The 16625-nt window shown below is 41.0% G+C and overlaps 3 protein-coding genes across 4 annotated transcripts in view; 2 read left to right on the forward strand and 1 right to left on the reverse strand.

Annotated features, from left to right (window-relative positions):
* Positions 1-4794, forward strand: part of VPS35L (VPS35 endosomal protein sorting factor like) — a 47624-nt gene extending 42830 nt beyond the window's left edge. The window contains exons 30-31 of one of the 2 annotated variants that reach the window (XM_030459925.1): positions 3364-3510; positions 4030-4794. In XM_030459925.1, the coding sequence (XP_030315785.1) occupies positions 3364-3510; positions 4030-4128 (246 nt within the window). In that variant the 3' untranslated portion in view covers positions 4129-4794. The remainder of the gene's footprint in view (positions 1-3363; positions 3511-4029) is intronic. The other variant, XM_030459926.1, reaches the window with a different exon arrangement.
* A 1689-nt stretch (positions 4795-6483) lies between these two features.
* KNOP1 (lysine rich nucleolar protein 1) lies at positions 6484-16148 on the reverse strand. The gene is made up of 5 exons (XM_030460210.1): positions 16067-16148; positions 13606-14992; positions 10251-10319; positions 9722-9799; positions 6484-7993 (listed from the first exon to the last, which is right to left on the reverse strand). The coding sequence occupies exons 2-5, from the start codon at positions 14989-14991 to the stop codon at positions 7682-7684; spliced, it is 1845 nt and encodes a 614-aa protein (XP_030316070.1). The 5' UTR covers position 14992; positions 16067-16148; the 3' UTR covers positions 6484-7681.
* The window catches only part of IQCK (IQ motif containing K), a 36327-nt gene continuing 35656 nt past the window's right edge, over positions 15955-16625 (forward strand). Inside the window, exon 1 of the mRNA XM_030460212.1 lies at positions 15955-16231. Within this exon, the coding sequence (XP_030316072.1) occupies positions 16114-16231 (118 nt within the window). The 5' untranslated portion in view covers positions 15955-16113. The remainder of the gene's footprint in view (positions 16232-16625) is intronic.

A 16625-nucleotide genomic window follows, 5' to 3' on the forward strand; every position in this document is an offset into this window, starting at 1 on the left:
TCTCTGTTTGTATCTGGGTGTGTTTTAAATTAAGAAGCTGCAGCTTGGTTCCTGGTGTTTTCTCAAATCATTATTTCCTTGTATTATAAATGAAGCCATTTGAGCTGTTGTTAGTGTTGGCTTCTTCATTGTTACCATGTTGGGACAGGAGTGTAATGAGAATGGAAAACCTGGTCTTTGCCAGGCAGCTCATGATCTTTTTCAGTCAACTAACAGATGTTAAAAGGTTCCCAAAGGGCTTCATAGGAGAGACTTTAAGGAAAAGCAAGGCTGCCTGTCATGGCTTTCTTTAGGAATATCTAGACTTTGATCACCAGGATGTAACCACCAGCATCATAGTGATGCTGGAATTAATTTCAGGCTAGGTAGTTCAGGTAGTACTAACAAACAGCTGCTATATCAGCATGAAGACTTGGCCTAGACTGGTATATTTAGTACCTTGGAGGAGCCTTACAGCCCATGCTGAGGTCTGTGCTGCCACAGATGGGACTCTTAACAAGTGTCAGAGTCAGTTATTTTAAAGCTGTACCTGGGAGCAGCAGCAGGTGAGCATCACCTTCAGAGGAGCAACATACATTTCCAACAGAAAGCTCAAGGTACCCTTCTGACATACATGTCTGGCAAAAGTCACAGAAAGACAGGAAGGAATATTTTTAATTGCTAGCTAGAATTTTGGGAAATAGAAAATTACATGGTACATTATATGAAAGATCCTGGGGTTTTTCTGTTAGGCTTTATGAAGTTTGCTCTGTACTTTGGTGGAAGGGCTGAGACAAAAGGGGGTCACATTTTGGGTTGATGTAGTTTGTTCTTTGTCTCATTGTCATCAGCATTACTCCAGAGATTATGGAAACAGAGCTGCCTAGAAAGCTGGCAGTTCTTTTTGGTGTGGGAATTACAAGTCCCATAATGTAGGTGCCTGCCAAATAGCTGAGCTGTTGCTTTCCCCTTGCTGCCTGTGCATACATCCTGTGAGTTGGAGTGTCACCCACAGTTCTGCCTTAGCCATGGCAGCAGGTTTGGCAGCATGCTGGCACAGATGTCTCCCTTGGGTTGAAGGTCAGTGCCATGTTACACAAACATTCTGCTCATCATCAGGTGAAGCCTTGTCTGACTCCTGTTCATTTTCAGACCTGGTGAGATTTACTGCATACCTGAGCCTGCCTTTCACCTCACTTTGCTTTGTGTAACTGATGAGTAGATGGTCAAATCCTATCTGTTGTATCTACCCCAAAACAATGAGAATCAGTGTGCATCTCATTCTTCCAGCTTTTTAATGAGCTTTTTCCAGCTTTTTTTTTTTTCTAGATCCTTTCTAGAGTAGATGTGTTTCAAATTAGTCAAAATGTCATTTTTATTTCAAAGAATGGATTCCATATTTCCATTGATACTGCCTGGAAAACCTTGCTAGTTGATATTTAGAGCTGAGTACTGCTGCTTTTCCACCCAGCCCAATAATTTGACTGCCTTGTGAGGAAACTTCCATGCAGTTCCTGGAAGCCTCTCTGTAGTTTGTGTTCAGCAGAAGACACACAGCCATTAGCTGGTCAGTGGGAAAAAGAATTGTAGGCAACACCTTATTTTGCTAATACAGGATGGCTTCCTGGTGGAAGGCTGTATGCCTGGTGAATAACACCACAAAGCATGGGCTAGCTGGCTGTATCCTGTGTCTGATCTTCCCTGAAGGATGTTAGTCCTACAAGAGAATGCTACAATAATATTGGAGCATTTATGCTTAACTGGTTTGCCTTTTATGGTCTTTTAAAGTTTTATTTCTCAGTTTGTGTTAGTGCCACTGGACTGGGCTGATCAATTGTATTTCTCTGGCAGGGAGTACAGCTGAAGGCTCCCAAATGCTGGCAGTAGTGTTAGCCTGTGTAAGGTTCTGGAGCTACTGGGGTGGAAATTGCTAATACAGATAACTGTTACAGGAAGAGCTGTCTTCCTGGTAGTTTCATGTAATTAATTTAGTGCTTCTGGGGCCCTGAGCAGCTCTGGGCATTGCGTATGTCTATGCGCATGCACACGGTTTCTGATGTGTCAGGTTTGTTCTGCATACACAAATGTACTCTGTGTGTCACATGTACAGGCTGATGCTTCTAGTTTGGGGCATGCTGTGTCCTCTTTTCTAGTTAGCCAATTCTCTGATGGCATGGTGTTTTCTGTGTTTATCTGGAGGACTCAGTGTGTGCCATTTCTTTGATTAATAGCCTCTGACCTCTCCTGCTGGCAGTGAGAAGGAAAATTAATTTACTTTTGGTCCCTTAGGGAAAGGGCAAAGGCTCCCTGTCTGCATTGGTGTCATGTCAGGAGAACACAAGTCACGGAGTTTACTTACTCCACTACTTAACTGCACTCCTGTTACCCAAATCTCTACCTCATTGCTTTTGTATCTGCACACTGTATATTAGGTATCCTAATGTGTATTGAACTGAGAGGGGCTGGAGCAAAGCATTCAGTTCATTAATGGAGGTGCTCAGCTGACAGTTTTAACTCCTGCTGCTCTGGTTTCTGTGTAAGATGCTTCTATCAATGGTCTTTCTTGAGCAGAAACCCAACAGCTGCAGCCAAGCAGTATAAACGAATACTACATCTCAGATGCATCCAATAATAATTCATCTGTTTAGCCTTTAAAAACTCGTTTTGTAGGAAGAGGCAGGATCTAAAATGGCATTTTAATTACTTCTGTTTTCCACTCACCCCATATCAGGGTGGTAGCACCTTGTAAGCTTACTACAGGATTGTCTGTGCCCCAGAACAACTCCACAGAGGCTCCTCCGTGGTAGTTTTACCATGAAGCAGGGGTCTTCCTCAGGGTCCCTCCTCAGCAATTTTAGGGAAAGTAGCTGCAAATATGGAGCAAATATGTTGGTATCATGAAAGTTTCAGTGAAAGAACAGCAGGGGGAAAATGTCTTTGGTTCAATAAATTAAAGTAGAACAGACTGCTGAAAAAGCCTGAAGTTGCACTCACCTAGATTGATAATCATGGTCTCTCTAAAAAATTACAGCCCTGGTGATATAAGTGCAGGGTTGGTTGGTGGGAGGGTGATTCCTATGCAATTGTAGGGAGTCTTTAGTTAAAAATGTGTCAGAGCTACATACTGTGCTGTACCAAAGTGGTATGAGATGTGGGAGTCTTGTGTAATTGCTTCATTTACAGCAGCTTAGGTTGATTCATGTTATCACTACTTGTTGCATTTTGAACAAAACATGGAAACTGTGCCCATATTCTTGTGTCTGTAATGATTGCTGTGTGTGTGATTGCTGCCCTTGCCCATCTGAGAGTTAGAGAACCCAGAGGGGTTATGCTGGATGTTTTGGAATGACTATATGGTAATACCAGAATTTTTTTCATTTATAGACTCTAAAACGACAGAGCCAGTTGGCTCTCTATTTCTTTAACACTATTTTAGCTCACGGGGATCTACGAAACAACAAACTCAACCAGCTTTCAGTCAATCTCTGGAATCTTGCTCAGAAACATGGCTTTGCTGACACCAAGACTATGGTAAGGAAAACAGCTAGCACAGATGACTCCTAGTTTTTAAGGCTTTTTTCAACTCATTTGGGAAGAGGTAGATTTTTCTTGATCTGAATAAGCCTAATCTCTTTACAAGTTGCTCTGAAAAAAAATTACATTAGCTTAAAGAAAACCCAATTTTTTAAATGCTACTTTATGAATAAGAAGCTCCTCTTATTTCAAGTGGTTTCTGCCTTTCTAGCACTTTTAAAAATATGTCACAAATTAAAGAACCTGGAAATGTTGGGTGTTGTGATTTCTATTCAGTACAGAAAGCTATCTTTAAGAGAAATACAGCATTTTTATATAGTGGAGGAATTGAATGGTGTATGGAAAGCAGGCAGTCCAGAGCCTTTTAGAAAGATACACAAGATAGTGAGCTCTGGAGTAAGAAATGCAAGTGCTCGTGTAGTCTGTGAAAACTAGGGAAGAATCATGAGTGTCTTTTAGAACACGTTCACCTTTTCACACTAAAAATTCTCAAAATGCCTTTCTTTTCATACCCAGGTGAAAATGCTAGAATACATCAAGAGGAGAAGCAACCAACCTGAAATGAGTCACTTCTCAGACGTGGCCCTGAGGCTTTCTCTGCAGTCCAGGACCTGATGAGTGCCTCTTTTCCAAAGAGCCTTCTGTACAAGAGAACATGGAGTGGAAGCCAAAAATCACCTATTCAGATTTTGCCTGGAGGAGTGAGTTGTATTATTTACTTAGTGTGACAAATTTACTTGGACACAAGTAAAACTTCTGTGCAGTAATTTAACCTGAATTTCTGTGTCTGGTTTTCCACTACCTTCTTATTTTAAGTGCTGATTTAGAGTCAGTAAGGGGTATTTAAGAATGTCTGTGCTTGCAAAAGCCCTTCCAAATCTAATCCATTGTCATTTTAGCTAGAAAGGAAGAAAATAATCTGCACAGATCAATTCACAGCCTCCAAACTTTATCCCACTTGCAGAATAGTCTTTCTCCTGTGTAGAAAGCAGCTTTTCAGTATAACAACCCTACTGAGTCTTACTCTTTCTGCTTTGGGATGCAGCCAACATTTGATTGGTCAGTTACACTAAGTGAGAAAAATGGCCAGAGTGTTACTGTTCTAATTTCTAAAATACATTTTCACAGACATGTTTATACTTTCATTTTAGCTCAGTGGTGTTTTGTAAAATTGAAGGAATCTTTAAGTGCTGTCTGCACAGGAAAATGGAAATGTATGCAAAGGACTCTGTATTTGCCAAGTACATTGTATCACTGATTAAAACAATTTGCAGTTCATCAGTTTGTTCTGGGGAAGTTTCTTTGTGTATACAAATTTTTTACCTCACCCTCATGGAATTTAGTTGTATGTACTGCTATTACACCTAATATTTTTCACCACTTCTGTACGATGGTAAGGAACTTGTGTTGGGACTTTGCATCTATTGCTGCTTCTGCTTAGTGGTAAGTATCTTAATGTGCTAAGCCCTTGTATGGATAGGAAGATACATTTTTGCACAAAAATACTTTCTGTTAAGGCTAAACAAGTAATCAGTTTTGCCAGAACCGTATACTTAAGGAGTTAGCATATTGTTATTAAAACCACCTAAATTATTAAATCATTCTGGTTGCTTTTTTTTCATCTCCTCGGTGGTTATTGAAGGAGGGTGCATCTAAAATATGTATTTTTTGTTAAGGTTGTAAAGAACTGAACTAGGACCCTGGTACAGACTCTATATGTAAGTGGAGTAAAACTGCAGGAATGTCAGATATTTATGAAGTGGTATCAACTTGGTATAGAACCTTTCCAACCTTTAGTACACAGATACTTTAGTTACACTGAGTTTCCTTAAATAATTCTATATAAAGCACAGCAACTAATGCAATGATAGTAAAGCATGTTATGGTGTCCCACTTTAAGTTTCCTTCTTGCTGCAACTGCACAAAACAGCTCTGAACAGCATGTAGAGGATTCTTCTTGTTGGGTTTGGAAACGTAAACCACAAACTGGGCAAGTGGGATTAAAACCTGAGCTCCCTAAACCACCAAGTGTGTCACACAAAGCAGCTGTGGTATGGCAGGAATTGCCCTCTAGGGGCAAATGTTCTGCTCCAAGACTTCTGTGGAGCTGTTGCAGATTTTGCAAAATGGAAACTCTTATGGCAGGCTTACAAATGCCCCAGCCCTTCCTCTGCCCCATGCAGCCACCAAGTTTTGCCTGCTAAGCACAGCATTAACATCAGTTTATTGAAGACTGCCATCAGAAATATTTTAAAATGTTTTATTACTGTTACTATTAGTGCAAAAATAGCTCAACAACAGGCAGAAAGCTCTGGTTAGTTATTGGGAGCAAAATCTAAACATCTATATTAGAAGCTAACAGCCATTCTAATAAACTTCTTTTGACTTACTTCTGTGTTAGAGCAGAATTAAGTTCAGTTAAAGCACTCTACTTATTACAGACCTCCTCTTTCTCTGTATATAGCAAACAGATACACCAGACCAAGTCTGACTGCTTGAAAAGAGCAGTCAGTTTTTTCCCCAGGCATGTGTCTTGTTTTTCAAACTTGACATTTTCTCATGCACAGTGCTAGCAAGAGCAAGGTGCCAGGCCATCCACAAAGCTATAGTCAAGCAACACACTGGTATACATTATGGAATTGGAGGTGTGCAAAGTCCTTCTACAAAGAGGAAGCCAGGACTAATACCACCTTCAGCATCCTTGTCAGTGCAAGATCAGTCACTACCCATCCAAGACTGCAGCAGAAAGCAAGTACATGCTGTCCCTCTCCTCCTAAATTAAGTCCCTAGTTGATATTTTCCTACCTGTTCCTTTATTTTTTTTCAGGACACTAGTGAGGGCCTGAATTCACCATTTGTCTTCAATCAGAAGAGTAAACAGAACCTCCACTACCTGAATTTAAATAAAGCAACAGCTGAAGCTGAGAAGAGCTGGCTGAAGCCAGTTGCTGAGCTTTGAGAACCCTGGTAGAAATGTGACTCACCCTGAGGTAGTTTTAAATAACACTTTAAAGGAGATGGTTTCTTCAAAGCAAAGTTCAGACCCTGCAGGAAAAGGTTAAGTATCTCCCTTTTTCCAGGTAGGGAACAGATTCATGGCAACCCCTTAAGCTGGAGCCTCTGCATAATTTTCACTTTCATTCATGAGTTGCCCAAAATGCACTGGAATCAACTTAAGTCTATTTTGTCCTGAAGGCAACTGCTTTCAGGTGGAGTGGTCCACTGGAAAAGACTAGGAAAGTGAGATTGCCTTAAAAAAGCAATAAATTTAGTAGATCAGTTGGCATGACCTTATAAAAAAGCACAGGCACAGGCAGATTGGCAGAAAAACAATGAGCTGGCTCAGTAGAAATAATAACCTCATTCTGGGGGCCTGGGGTTCCCCTAAAAGTTGACCACTGTAACACTACAGCAGACATGGACATATGAGATGGTCACACTGCTCTGCTAAAGAACCAGAGCTATGGTGGAACTTAACACTGACAATTTAACAAATGGCACAGCCAATAATAAAATACATGACAGTTTTTCACTGTATTTTTGTAGCTTCAAACAAGACTGCTTTGGACCATTGAATTCTGAACACGTGTAGTCTCATTTTTTTTACTATAAAGTGAAAGTGCAGGTTGTCTGAAAATCCAAAGATTGGAAATTTCATTCAGACTAATGTACAGTGAACCAAATAAGCACATTATTAAATTACCTTGCTTTCTATAATTTAGGAAGTCTTGATCCATATATTTGGTGCTGCTATCCAGCAAGTATTTCATTTATAGGGAACAGCTGCTGCTTGAAACCCAACTGCCAGAGCATAGTTAAAATACAGAGGATGTTCCACACCATTATTGTAATGAAGATGCTAATATTTAAGAAATTTCTGAGTTGTCATCTCATCAGATTTGTGAGTATATTAGTAGTGTTTCTTCAAAGTTAAATACCAAGGCTTTCTCTTTGTCTTGCAGAGAACACTGTCTAGGTTTCAAAAACATACAGTTCAGATGAAATAAGTACCCAGCTCCACATAATCTGGTGTATGCATTTGAAAACTTGTACTAAAAGTGCCTGATAACTCAAATTTCTTAAACATTTTGCATTTCAAGTTAAAAGATGTGGAAAGTGAAAAGAAATTTGCCTGTTGAATTTTCATTCCTTTTATTACCTCAGCGTTTTAATCCTCAAACTTTATAGATCTAGATGTATATTTGTCTATGTATACTTTTTTGTTGGCAGCAGGCTGAAATCCAAGACCAATCCCTCTGTGTTGCTTCAAGTCCATTGCTTTATCAAATTCCATCTTCAGAGCCTGCTGTAACTTCTCCTCCCCTTCCCTGTTCAGAGCCATGTTTGGTTTGTTCGTAGTTGCTGCGAGATTTTCCATAGGCACAGATCCCTTTTTAAAGCCACCCATCAGTCTCAAAAACTTCATTTTTTCCTCAGAACTTTGAAAAGCAGCTGTGCTCCACTGGCCAAAATTTGTATCCTGTGAAACAAAACACTGAGATTAAACACCAAGACCAAGGAAGCCAATTTCTGGCTGTGTACCATGAGAACAGAACCAGTTACAAAAACCCCAACCAGGGTTGGCCAAGGTGAGAAGCAGTCATTCCATGGGTAGCACCTTTTGAAGGATGTGATAAAGAATGACAGAATGATTTACACCTGATTTACAGAGTTGATGAACTTTTGGCTTACCTAAGAACAAGCTTCATTTTCCAAGGATCTTATTTATCTCCTGAGCTATAGCTAGGAGCTATGCAGTAATTTTTAGCTATTTTGGGCAGGACTGTTACCCCAAATTTTTTCTTCAAAATTGGGGGTGATAGTAAATGGAAGATTGTTTGGTCTTTAATTAAACAGACTGAGCTGAGTACACCAAAGGAAAAAATGTGAATTTTGTGGTGTGTTTATATAAGCCCCAACTGAACAGCTGTAGCTTCCATGAAACAGCCATTGTCTGCTAGACAGGCAACGTGACACACAGCATGCTACACAGTATTGCAGGCAAGCTGCAGTTGGTTTTTAAGTTAAAAAAAGCCACAAGGCTGGAGTATCATTCACTATCACAGCCCAGAATACCTGCTATTAAAAGAAATCTATCCAGGATACTTCAGTATTTTTCCCTTACTTAAATACAAGTTCTGTGTGAGCCCAGGTGTGTGACACAGACACAGATACGTGTTCTTCCTTTGGAATGGGAGATGTCTGCATGGATGCAAAAATAATTATGGTTTGTCAAACCCTATAATTTTTTTCAAGTGAATTGTTGGCAGGCACTACCCATAGCTTTTGTTACAGCAGTTCCAGCTCACTCTTTTGTGAAGCTGATGAGTTAGTTTTCATAGCTTCTGTTCTTCTGCATACTACTAAATAGATCAGCACCAAAGAGCTGAGATTCCCTGCCAAGCATGTCATTTTCCTCAGTGCTTTCAGAGTCTATTAGTTGCAGTTCCAGAGCTATTGTAGTCTGCCTCCCACTATGTAAAAACCTAAAAGAGTTGTTTCTGGCAGTTGTTTGAGGTATATTCCAACTTCCCAGGCAGACTGGCAGTCTTGAAAAACAACCAAGAATCCTGAATTACTCGCAAAGCTTTCTCTCCTCCTGAATCTCATTACCACTGCTGAACAGGGGAGTACTGTAACCATCTCCTCTAGCTTACTGTAAACCTGTCAGGATGCAAAAGCAAAGAATAAAGGCTGATCTTTCAAAGAGGTGGAGGAAAGATGTAGCAGTCAGGAGAGAGCTGACTCTATGTACACACATGCCTTATCAATTCTCATCCCTTTTACTTGTGCACCCTTCTTTCTGAATGTCTGCAAAGTCTTCCAGATAACAATGGAGTGACTGCTATATTCATAGCCTAGAATTATTTATATTTCAGAGTAAGCAGAAAATGCTTCTGCAGCAATTTGTCGTGGCTCATTCTCCAGAGGAACCAGAGAAAATGTTGCTTTTGAGGCCTGATGATGGGGAATTAGAGCTGTGTACAATGCCAGCTGCTTGTTAGAGTTCATTGGTCAGCTCCCAGACTCTCTTGGGATTGTACTAACATGTTCTATACCATGACCTTAAATTTACAGTCTCATGGAAGACAGTTGTGCCAAGCCATGCACCTAAGCCAAATACAAAAAAAGAATGCAGTGCTTTTTTTCAGAATCTTGCACTGAGACACAGTGTTTCCATCAGATCAAGGTCTAAATTCATACATACCTGTTCCACTTTGAGACTGAAAGCCTTAGTTTTGCCAGATTCTCTATCAATTTCTTCTTGCAGAGCCTGTCGCCTCACCTAGCATGCAGAAAAAAACAGCACAAGATACTATCTTCTCTGTGTTAAATCACAGCTCATTTGATTCACAGTGAAAAGGGAAGAGTAAAATAATTAGTTATTTTCAGAACTTTGCAACCTGAGAACTATGATTTTCCAGAAATATTTTAAATTAACATCTTGCTGTATCAGATGTGTGTAATCCCTTAACTGCAAGTAACAGCTACACTTGAACTGCCAGCATTGACAAGAGACAAAGAAATCTGTATTTAAACTAGTGAGCTACTTAGAAGCTTCTGACATTGACCAGAGATGGACATTTTTGGACTTAACACATGGAACATAAAGCACATTTTAAGCAGGGCTCTATTTGGAGAAATCTTGGCATAGATAGGCAGTCAAGCAGGTTTTTTCTGTGCATATGTTAAATGCTGACTTGCTTTAAGTCTTACATGGTTAAAACAAAGCATACCTTGTCTATGCTAACTTCATCACAGTTTCCTTTCTTTTCCTGCACAATAGTTATATCGTCCCCATGTTCCTGTAAAACAGGAAAAAGCTTGCATTAATATCTTCATCCATTCTGGTGAATTAGAATTTACACAGCTCTAACCACAAAAAGAGTACAAACCCAGTAACACTATTTTAGGGAAAGAAGAAATAATCAGACCTAAGCTAGAAATGCCAATTAAATTTAGGCATTTCTTTGGAAAGACCTTCTCCCCAACGCTTGCATAACAGAAACTTCAGGAGTTGTTTTTTTTTTTAGCAAAGAGGATAAGAAATTATTTTTTTTTAATTCATACATTAAACTGGACCTGACAGCATCACTGGTACATACAGTAATGTTGACAGTGTCATTTCCACTTAAACAGTTTCATAAAAGTTAAAATTTATAGTGGAAATGAGGGACAGAAAGAGTGAAATAAGAAAATAAAATTTTAAAATGGTGTTATGATGATGGCCCCTCTGAATGCACAAAACAAGCTTGAAGAATGTTTATTACAACAGCCACTTAAAAACAAATAAAAAGACAAGCTAGAAGCAGCTGCATTGTTTTCTGTCCTGTACAAATGTAGGGTAGATGATGGTCTCCATGGAACTTTGAGGTCTGGAAAGAGCAGGAGAAGGTGTGACACATACACCAAGTGTCTCCTACAGTGGCAGCAAACAGCACTTTAGTTCCACGTTTGAAAGCAAGGAACAGGGAGCTGACTGAAGAGACAGAGCAGCTATGGCTGGAATGGATGGGCAGGATGGCAGGAGGTAGATCAGTGGCAGAGGCCACAAGTACTCTCTCTGCCACCAAGTGCAGCCCTTAAGCAGCTTTTGCTCCCATTGTCTGAGGTCTCTAGATCATTGCTCTCAGACTTTCATTTCCAAATTTGTAATAAAGACTTTGGGGCATCCGGTGGAACAGGATAAGTAATAAGTCCAGGACAGTGGTAAATTAGAGCCATAAGCTTTAGACCAGCCTGGAAATGTGGCCAAAGGGAAGATCTATTGATAACAGCTAATGTAACAATCCAAGCATGAAATAGCCAGGGAACACTAAGACAAGGGAAAGATTTGTAAGGTACTTCTGTCAGCAGAAGCTGCTGTTACTTTTTTTAGGGTTTATAGTTTTATTTAAAGCCTTGAATGATTTACCTCATTTTCCCAAACTACTTTTTATACATTGATTTCACACACACACACGAGTACATGCACCATTAGAAATGTGAAAATACTGCAATAAGGACAGCTCATTCTCTTGGCTGAAAAGAAAAAACCCAAACAACAAAGCCCAAACTCAAGTTTACTTCTAGATGGCCTGGTCCTGTCTTTTCAGATTTATTAAAACAAGCAGGAAAGCTGTTATGGCTGTTATGACAGGATTCTGCAAACAGCTGCAACATTTTTTTTTTTTTTTTTTTTTTAGCTGTAAGGTGAAGAGGCAGATGGGGAAGGAAGGAAGGAAGGAGGAATCACCCATGCTGATTCACAGCATGCCACTGACCTGCTGAGGGCTACTGCAGAGCAAACACTACAGGCTCGGAGGTGTGACAGTCTTCCCCCAGCTCCAAGGAAGGGGAGCACATTCACACATGGTAGGATTATGCTATCTGCAGGCAAATTATTTCAAAAAAGCAAACCAAGGCCTTGCTCCTCCTCACTCTGCCCACATTGACTGTAATGGCATTTAATGGGAAACATCAATTAAGTATCACTGATATTAATATCACTCCACATTTTTTTTATAATCTTACTCCTTTGCATGCTGCTCAAGCCCACCCAACAGGGGTTTTTCAAGGCATGCAGCAGTGTGTGTGACACACTGCAGACTATAAATGGTTTGGGACTATGGCACAGTAAAATGCCAGATTGAGTTTATCAGCCATTTATTTCAGCAGTGCCTTTTGTCCTAGCAGGAACTCAAGTTTCTCTAAAACTGATTTACCCAGACTTCTCAATCTTCAGGAGAATTCACCCAATCTACTTTTTATTATTTAAGGACAGAGCTTAATATGGCAGAGGAACAAAAGATGCATCACCCTACAACCTCCTCCTGAACAGTTTGCAAGGTATTTGCTGTTTTCCATTGTAATTGGTCATGCAAGTTTACCTGTCATTGTCAGGCTTATCTTGCCTCCACAGACTGTGAGCAGCCCAAATAATGTCTAACAGTCTCAAGAAGGGAATGTCAATTTAATTAGAAAATATATCCCAGCAATAAAACCACCTTGTCCTTTGACAGGTGAAAAGGAGAAACCTAAGTAAAAAGCCCTAAACATCTACTCACCCAAAGACTGATAAGGCTTTTAAACAAGCCACGCATTCACAAGAACCAACAGGAGTGCAGTTTCCCATCACCTATGAAAATTTTTAAAAAAAGCTCCTAATGACTTGCTGGTTTTTAAGTTGTTTAAGCAGCTAAAAATACAGATACTTAATGGATTTCTTAGCACCTCACAGCTTAATTCCCAGTGATAACAACAAAGGTTATGCATGTAGCTACTAACTTTAGGAAATTACATAGCTTTAAAATATGACCCCAATCAGAGAAAAAAAGAAGAGAGGTTCAAGCAATAAACCCAGATCTTAATTGTCTATTTTGGAAAGAAAATCAAAGAACAAACCTCTGAATTTCAAATCTTTCATCAGTTCCTCTTCATGTTTGTTTCATCTCAGAAAAGTCAGTATTGCAAAACTCTGAGATGGAATTTCCTCTGCCAGTCAATCTGGCTACAACTACAGTTACCTTCAGTTATAATTAACACAGCTCTTACATGTATTTATTTTCTTGCATTGATTTATTTTTCAATGAAGAATTTGTGTTTAGGTTGTTCACTAGTATATTTCAAGCTGAATTTATAGTTCAATACTCTAGGCCTAGTCTTAACTTCGGGTTCTTAGGATTTTCTCTGAAGTTTTGTCCAAAATAGAAGTTTTGGCTAGATTTCCCCCTTGTTTCTAATGCTACACAGCTGCACTCAAGGCTGCCAGTGTTACAAGCAACAAATGACATGGTATTAAAATCCTGTTCTGTAAAAGAGTTGCCACTTTGTTACAAGCAACTGAAGGACGGACAGAAAAACATTCAGGGATGTTCATACTAACTTTTCTTTTTGTGCCAATACTTATTGCTCATCCTAAAATTTATATTTTCACACTCAAAGACTAGAGTAGTAGACATTAAAAGTTACACTTTCCTGTGTTTCACAACGATTTCCTGCTGAAATCAATAGATCCTGCTCCTCAAAACCCAGAGGAGGCCTCTGTCTACCTAAAAAGCTTCCAGTTGGTTTGCAGGAGGGTACACAGGTACCATTTTCTTTACAACTTACCTCACTGCCCAGCCCTTCACTTTTTCTCTCTTTCTTGTTTCCTTTTGAACCTGGTTCTTCAGCAAGCTCCTGGGGTGCTTCTTTTTTCCTTCTTCTCTGTTTTCTGTCACAGAGCATATGATTACTATTACATAATACCCTATCTACAATGTCCCCTCTGACACATTCAGCTCTCTTCATTTCACTCTCTTTGTTCTTTTTATTGCTTTCTAATAGTGTTATTTTTTCACTTTTAGATGCACTGTCAATGTATACAGAAACTTTTGAATATCTTATTTCCTCCTTGTTTTTCTGTATCTTCTTTTTCTTTTTCTTCTTGATGACTTCATTATTATCCTTTATATTCTTCTTGCCTTTTTTTCCAGAAAGCTCTTCTACCTCAGACTCAACTTCTTGCTGTGCTGGGAAATCCTTATCAGGACCTCTGTGACTGTAGTCTGTATTATCTTCATTTGTTAAGAAAGAAGTATCGTTTTTTTTCTTCTTCCTCTTGGTCTCTCTGATCCTTCCAGAGTTTGCAGTGGTGTCCTCATCCTCTCTATATGACAATGGAAATTCCTGGGAACTCATTCTTTGCATTTTTCTGAAGTCACTTAATGCAGTGGGGCTACCAGGAATTCCATACATGTTGTGCTTATTATCTAACAGTGGTAAAAAGGAGTCAGACTTCTCTTTATTCTTCTTCCTCTTCTTTCTTCTCACATTACTCTCTCCATCATTCTGGATACTTTCTGTCTCCTGGTTTTCCCTCATGAAAGCTTTTTCTTGTGAAATACATTTGTGTGGCTTTTTACAAACTTGTTCAGACTGTTTATGTTCACCATCCTGCATGTCCTCTTTCTTCCTTTTTTTCTTAATTACTTCACCATCCAACTCCAAATTCAAAGCAGTATTCTTTCTGCTTTTTTTTGAAGCAAATTCATTTTCCTTAGTACCATCTGTATGATGATTTGAAAGGCCCACATCACTTCTCTGATTGTTCTCCAATGGTAAGGAAGAATGACACTGGAGTTTTCTTTTCTTCTTCTTGAGAATTTTTATTTGTTTCTCTAATTCTTCTTCAGGTTCTGCACCCAGATGGTGTTTTACATTCACATAGCTGTCTGAACATTCTACTTCCCATAATTCAGAGACAACTTTCTTTTTCTTGTTTTTCTTCTTCTTCTTCTTCTTTTTCAGTTTGAATTTGTCTAAATGTTCATTACCTTCTAAATCTTCCTTTTTCTTTATCTTTGTTTGTGATTCAAGCTGGCCATCAACCTCAGTCTTAATGACAGTTTGAACATCTTCCTCAATTTTAATGATAGTCTGGCTCCAACTACTTTTCACCTTTTTCTTTTTCTGTACAGGTTCCTCATGAGCTTTTCTCTTTTTCTTTATTATCATTCTAAAAAACAAAATGAAGATGTTAGTGCACTGCTTCAGTAAGATGATGTAAGTCCTGGTCTATTTGGTCTTCCTTTATTATATGCCTCATTATCCCTGACAACCTTTTTAAAATTTCACAACCTGGTTTCTGTGATGCAGGGCACCAGAATTGCATGCAGCACTGAAAATATGGTCTGATGGAGTGGTCACAGGGTGATTTTTTTGTCTTGTTTTTGTCTTGTTTACTCTACCCTAGTTAGTTTGTAACCTTCTATTTGTCTTTTTGACAGCTGCCAAGCATGACATTTTCACTGAAACATCTACTCTAAAAATCTCTCCTAAATGACAAAACATCTGTATAAATCCATACGTATGGATAAGGTGGTATTCCACACATGTACAATTTTTCACATATTGAACACTGATTTTCACATCACTTTACTGCCCACTTAGCACTCCAAAATCCTCAAGGCATCTTAGTTACTACCTGGAATTTGCTCGTTGTGATTTCTCGTCCCCACTCCCCAATTCCTTTCCCGGGACACTGATGCCACTGAGCAGGTGACAGCACTGAACCCTTTGGTACCCACCCGGGGACACTCAGGGCCTTGGCTGAAAAAAACTTTTTATTCCTACTTGTTCTCCGGTCCTTTAATCAATAACTAATCCACATTGCTTTCATTGCCTCTTGTCAAGCACCTCCCAAAGGCCCTTAACGCCCCCCCCCCCCCCCCCCCCCCCAGTCCCCACACCCCTTGCCCTCCAGGGCTCTCAGGGAGCGGGGAGACCACCCCTGCCCCTCGCTGCGGCCGCTGCCAGACCCTGCTCCCCGGGGGCAGGGCTGACGGGACCGGGGCCGCCCTGGGAAGAAACCGAACCCCCGACTGACCCCAGCCCGACCTCAGGGGAGGTGTGTGTGTGTGTGGGGCGGGGAACCCCACGTCCCGCTCCGGTTCTGCCACCGTGAGATGGACGGAGCGGAACGCGGGGGCAACACCGGGTTCCGGGCCGCCCGGACACCTCCTCGAGAGGAGCCCCGAGAGTGACTCCGAGGGGAAAGCCCCGCTCAGCCCGGGCCCCGCCGCCCCCTTACCTGCCACGGCCACGTGCAGCGGGCCGCCCCGCCGACCCGGAAGGGGAATGGGAACGCTCGGTGCCCGCCTCGCAGGGGGGTTCGGCCCGATGGTTGCCGTGACAACGCGGTTCGAAATGGCGGAGGGCGGGAGGGACCCGAGCCTCTGGGAGAGGGTGTGCGCAGGTGGGAGAGCCTGCCCGCCGCTGCCGGGCCTCCGGGAGAACCCCTCCAGGAGAACCCCTCCTGAGGGGGCTGCGGGCACCGTGAGGGCGGCCCTGGCCCCAGCCCCGCTCCGCACCTTGTGAGGAGGGAACCCCTCACCCCTCACAAGGACTTCTCGCTGCCACCCGGGCTGTGGAGGCGGGAAGCCGGCCCTGCGGAGGGGTTGGGTGCACCCGCCTCAATAAGGGTGCTAAAAACCACCCCTCAGAGCAAGACCACAAGCGTTTGTGTTCCTGAGCGTTGTGTTGTGTTATATTTTATTTTATTGTTGTCATCTTCTGACATAAACAGCGGTGTTTCTGTAACGTAGTCAGAGCAGGCCCGGGAGGATCCCGGTGATTGTTCGCCCTGAGGT

Source organism: Calypte anna, chromosome 14 (assembly GCF_003957555.1).
Source record: "Calypte anna isolate BGI_N300 chromosome 14, bCalAnn1_v1.p, whole genome shotgun sequence".
Classification (NCBI taxonomy): domain Eukaryota; kingdom Metazoa; phylum Chordata; class Aves; order Apodiformes; family Trochilidae; genus Calypte; species Calypte anna.

Bases quoted from the DNA above. Each gene is read 5' to 3' on its own strand.
- KNOP1 (XM_030460210.1), bottom strand. From the start codon at position 14,991: ATGATAATAAAGAAAAAGAGAAAAGCTCATGAGGAACCTGTACAGAAA. The intron at 10,320-13,605 runs GTAAGTTGTAAA...CCTGTTTTACAG, and splicing joins GTGAAGGGCTGGGCAGTGAG to GAACATGGGGACGATATAAC. The intron at 9,800-10,250 runs GTATGCTTTGTT...TCTGCATGCTAG, and splicing joins ATGAAGTTAGCATAGACAAG to GTGAGGCGACAGGCTCTGCA.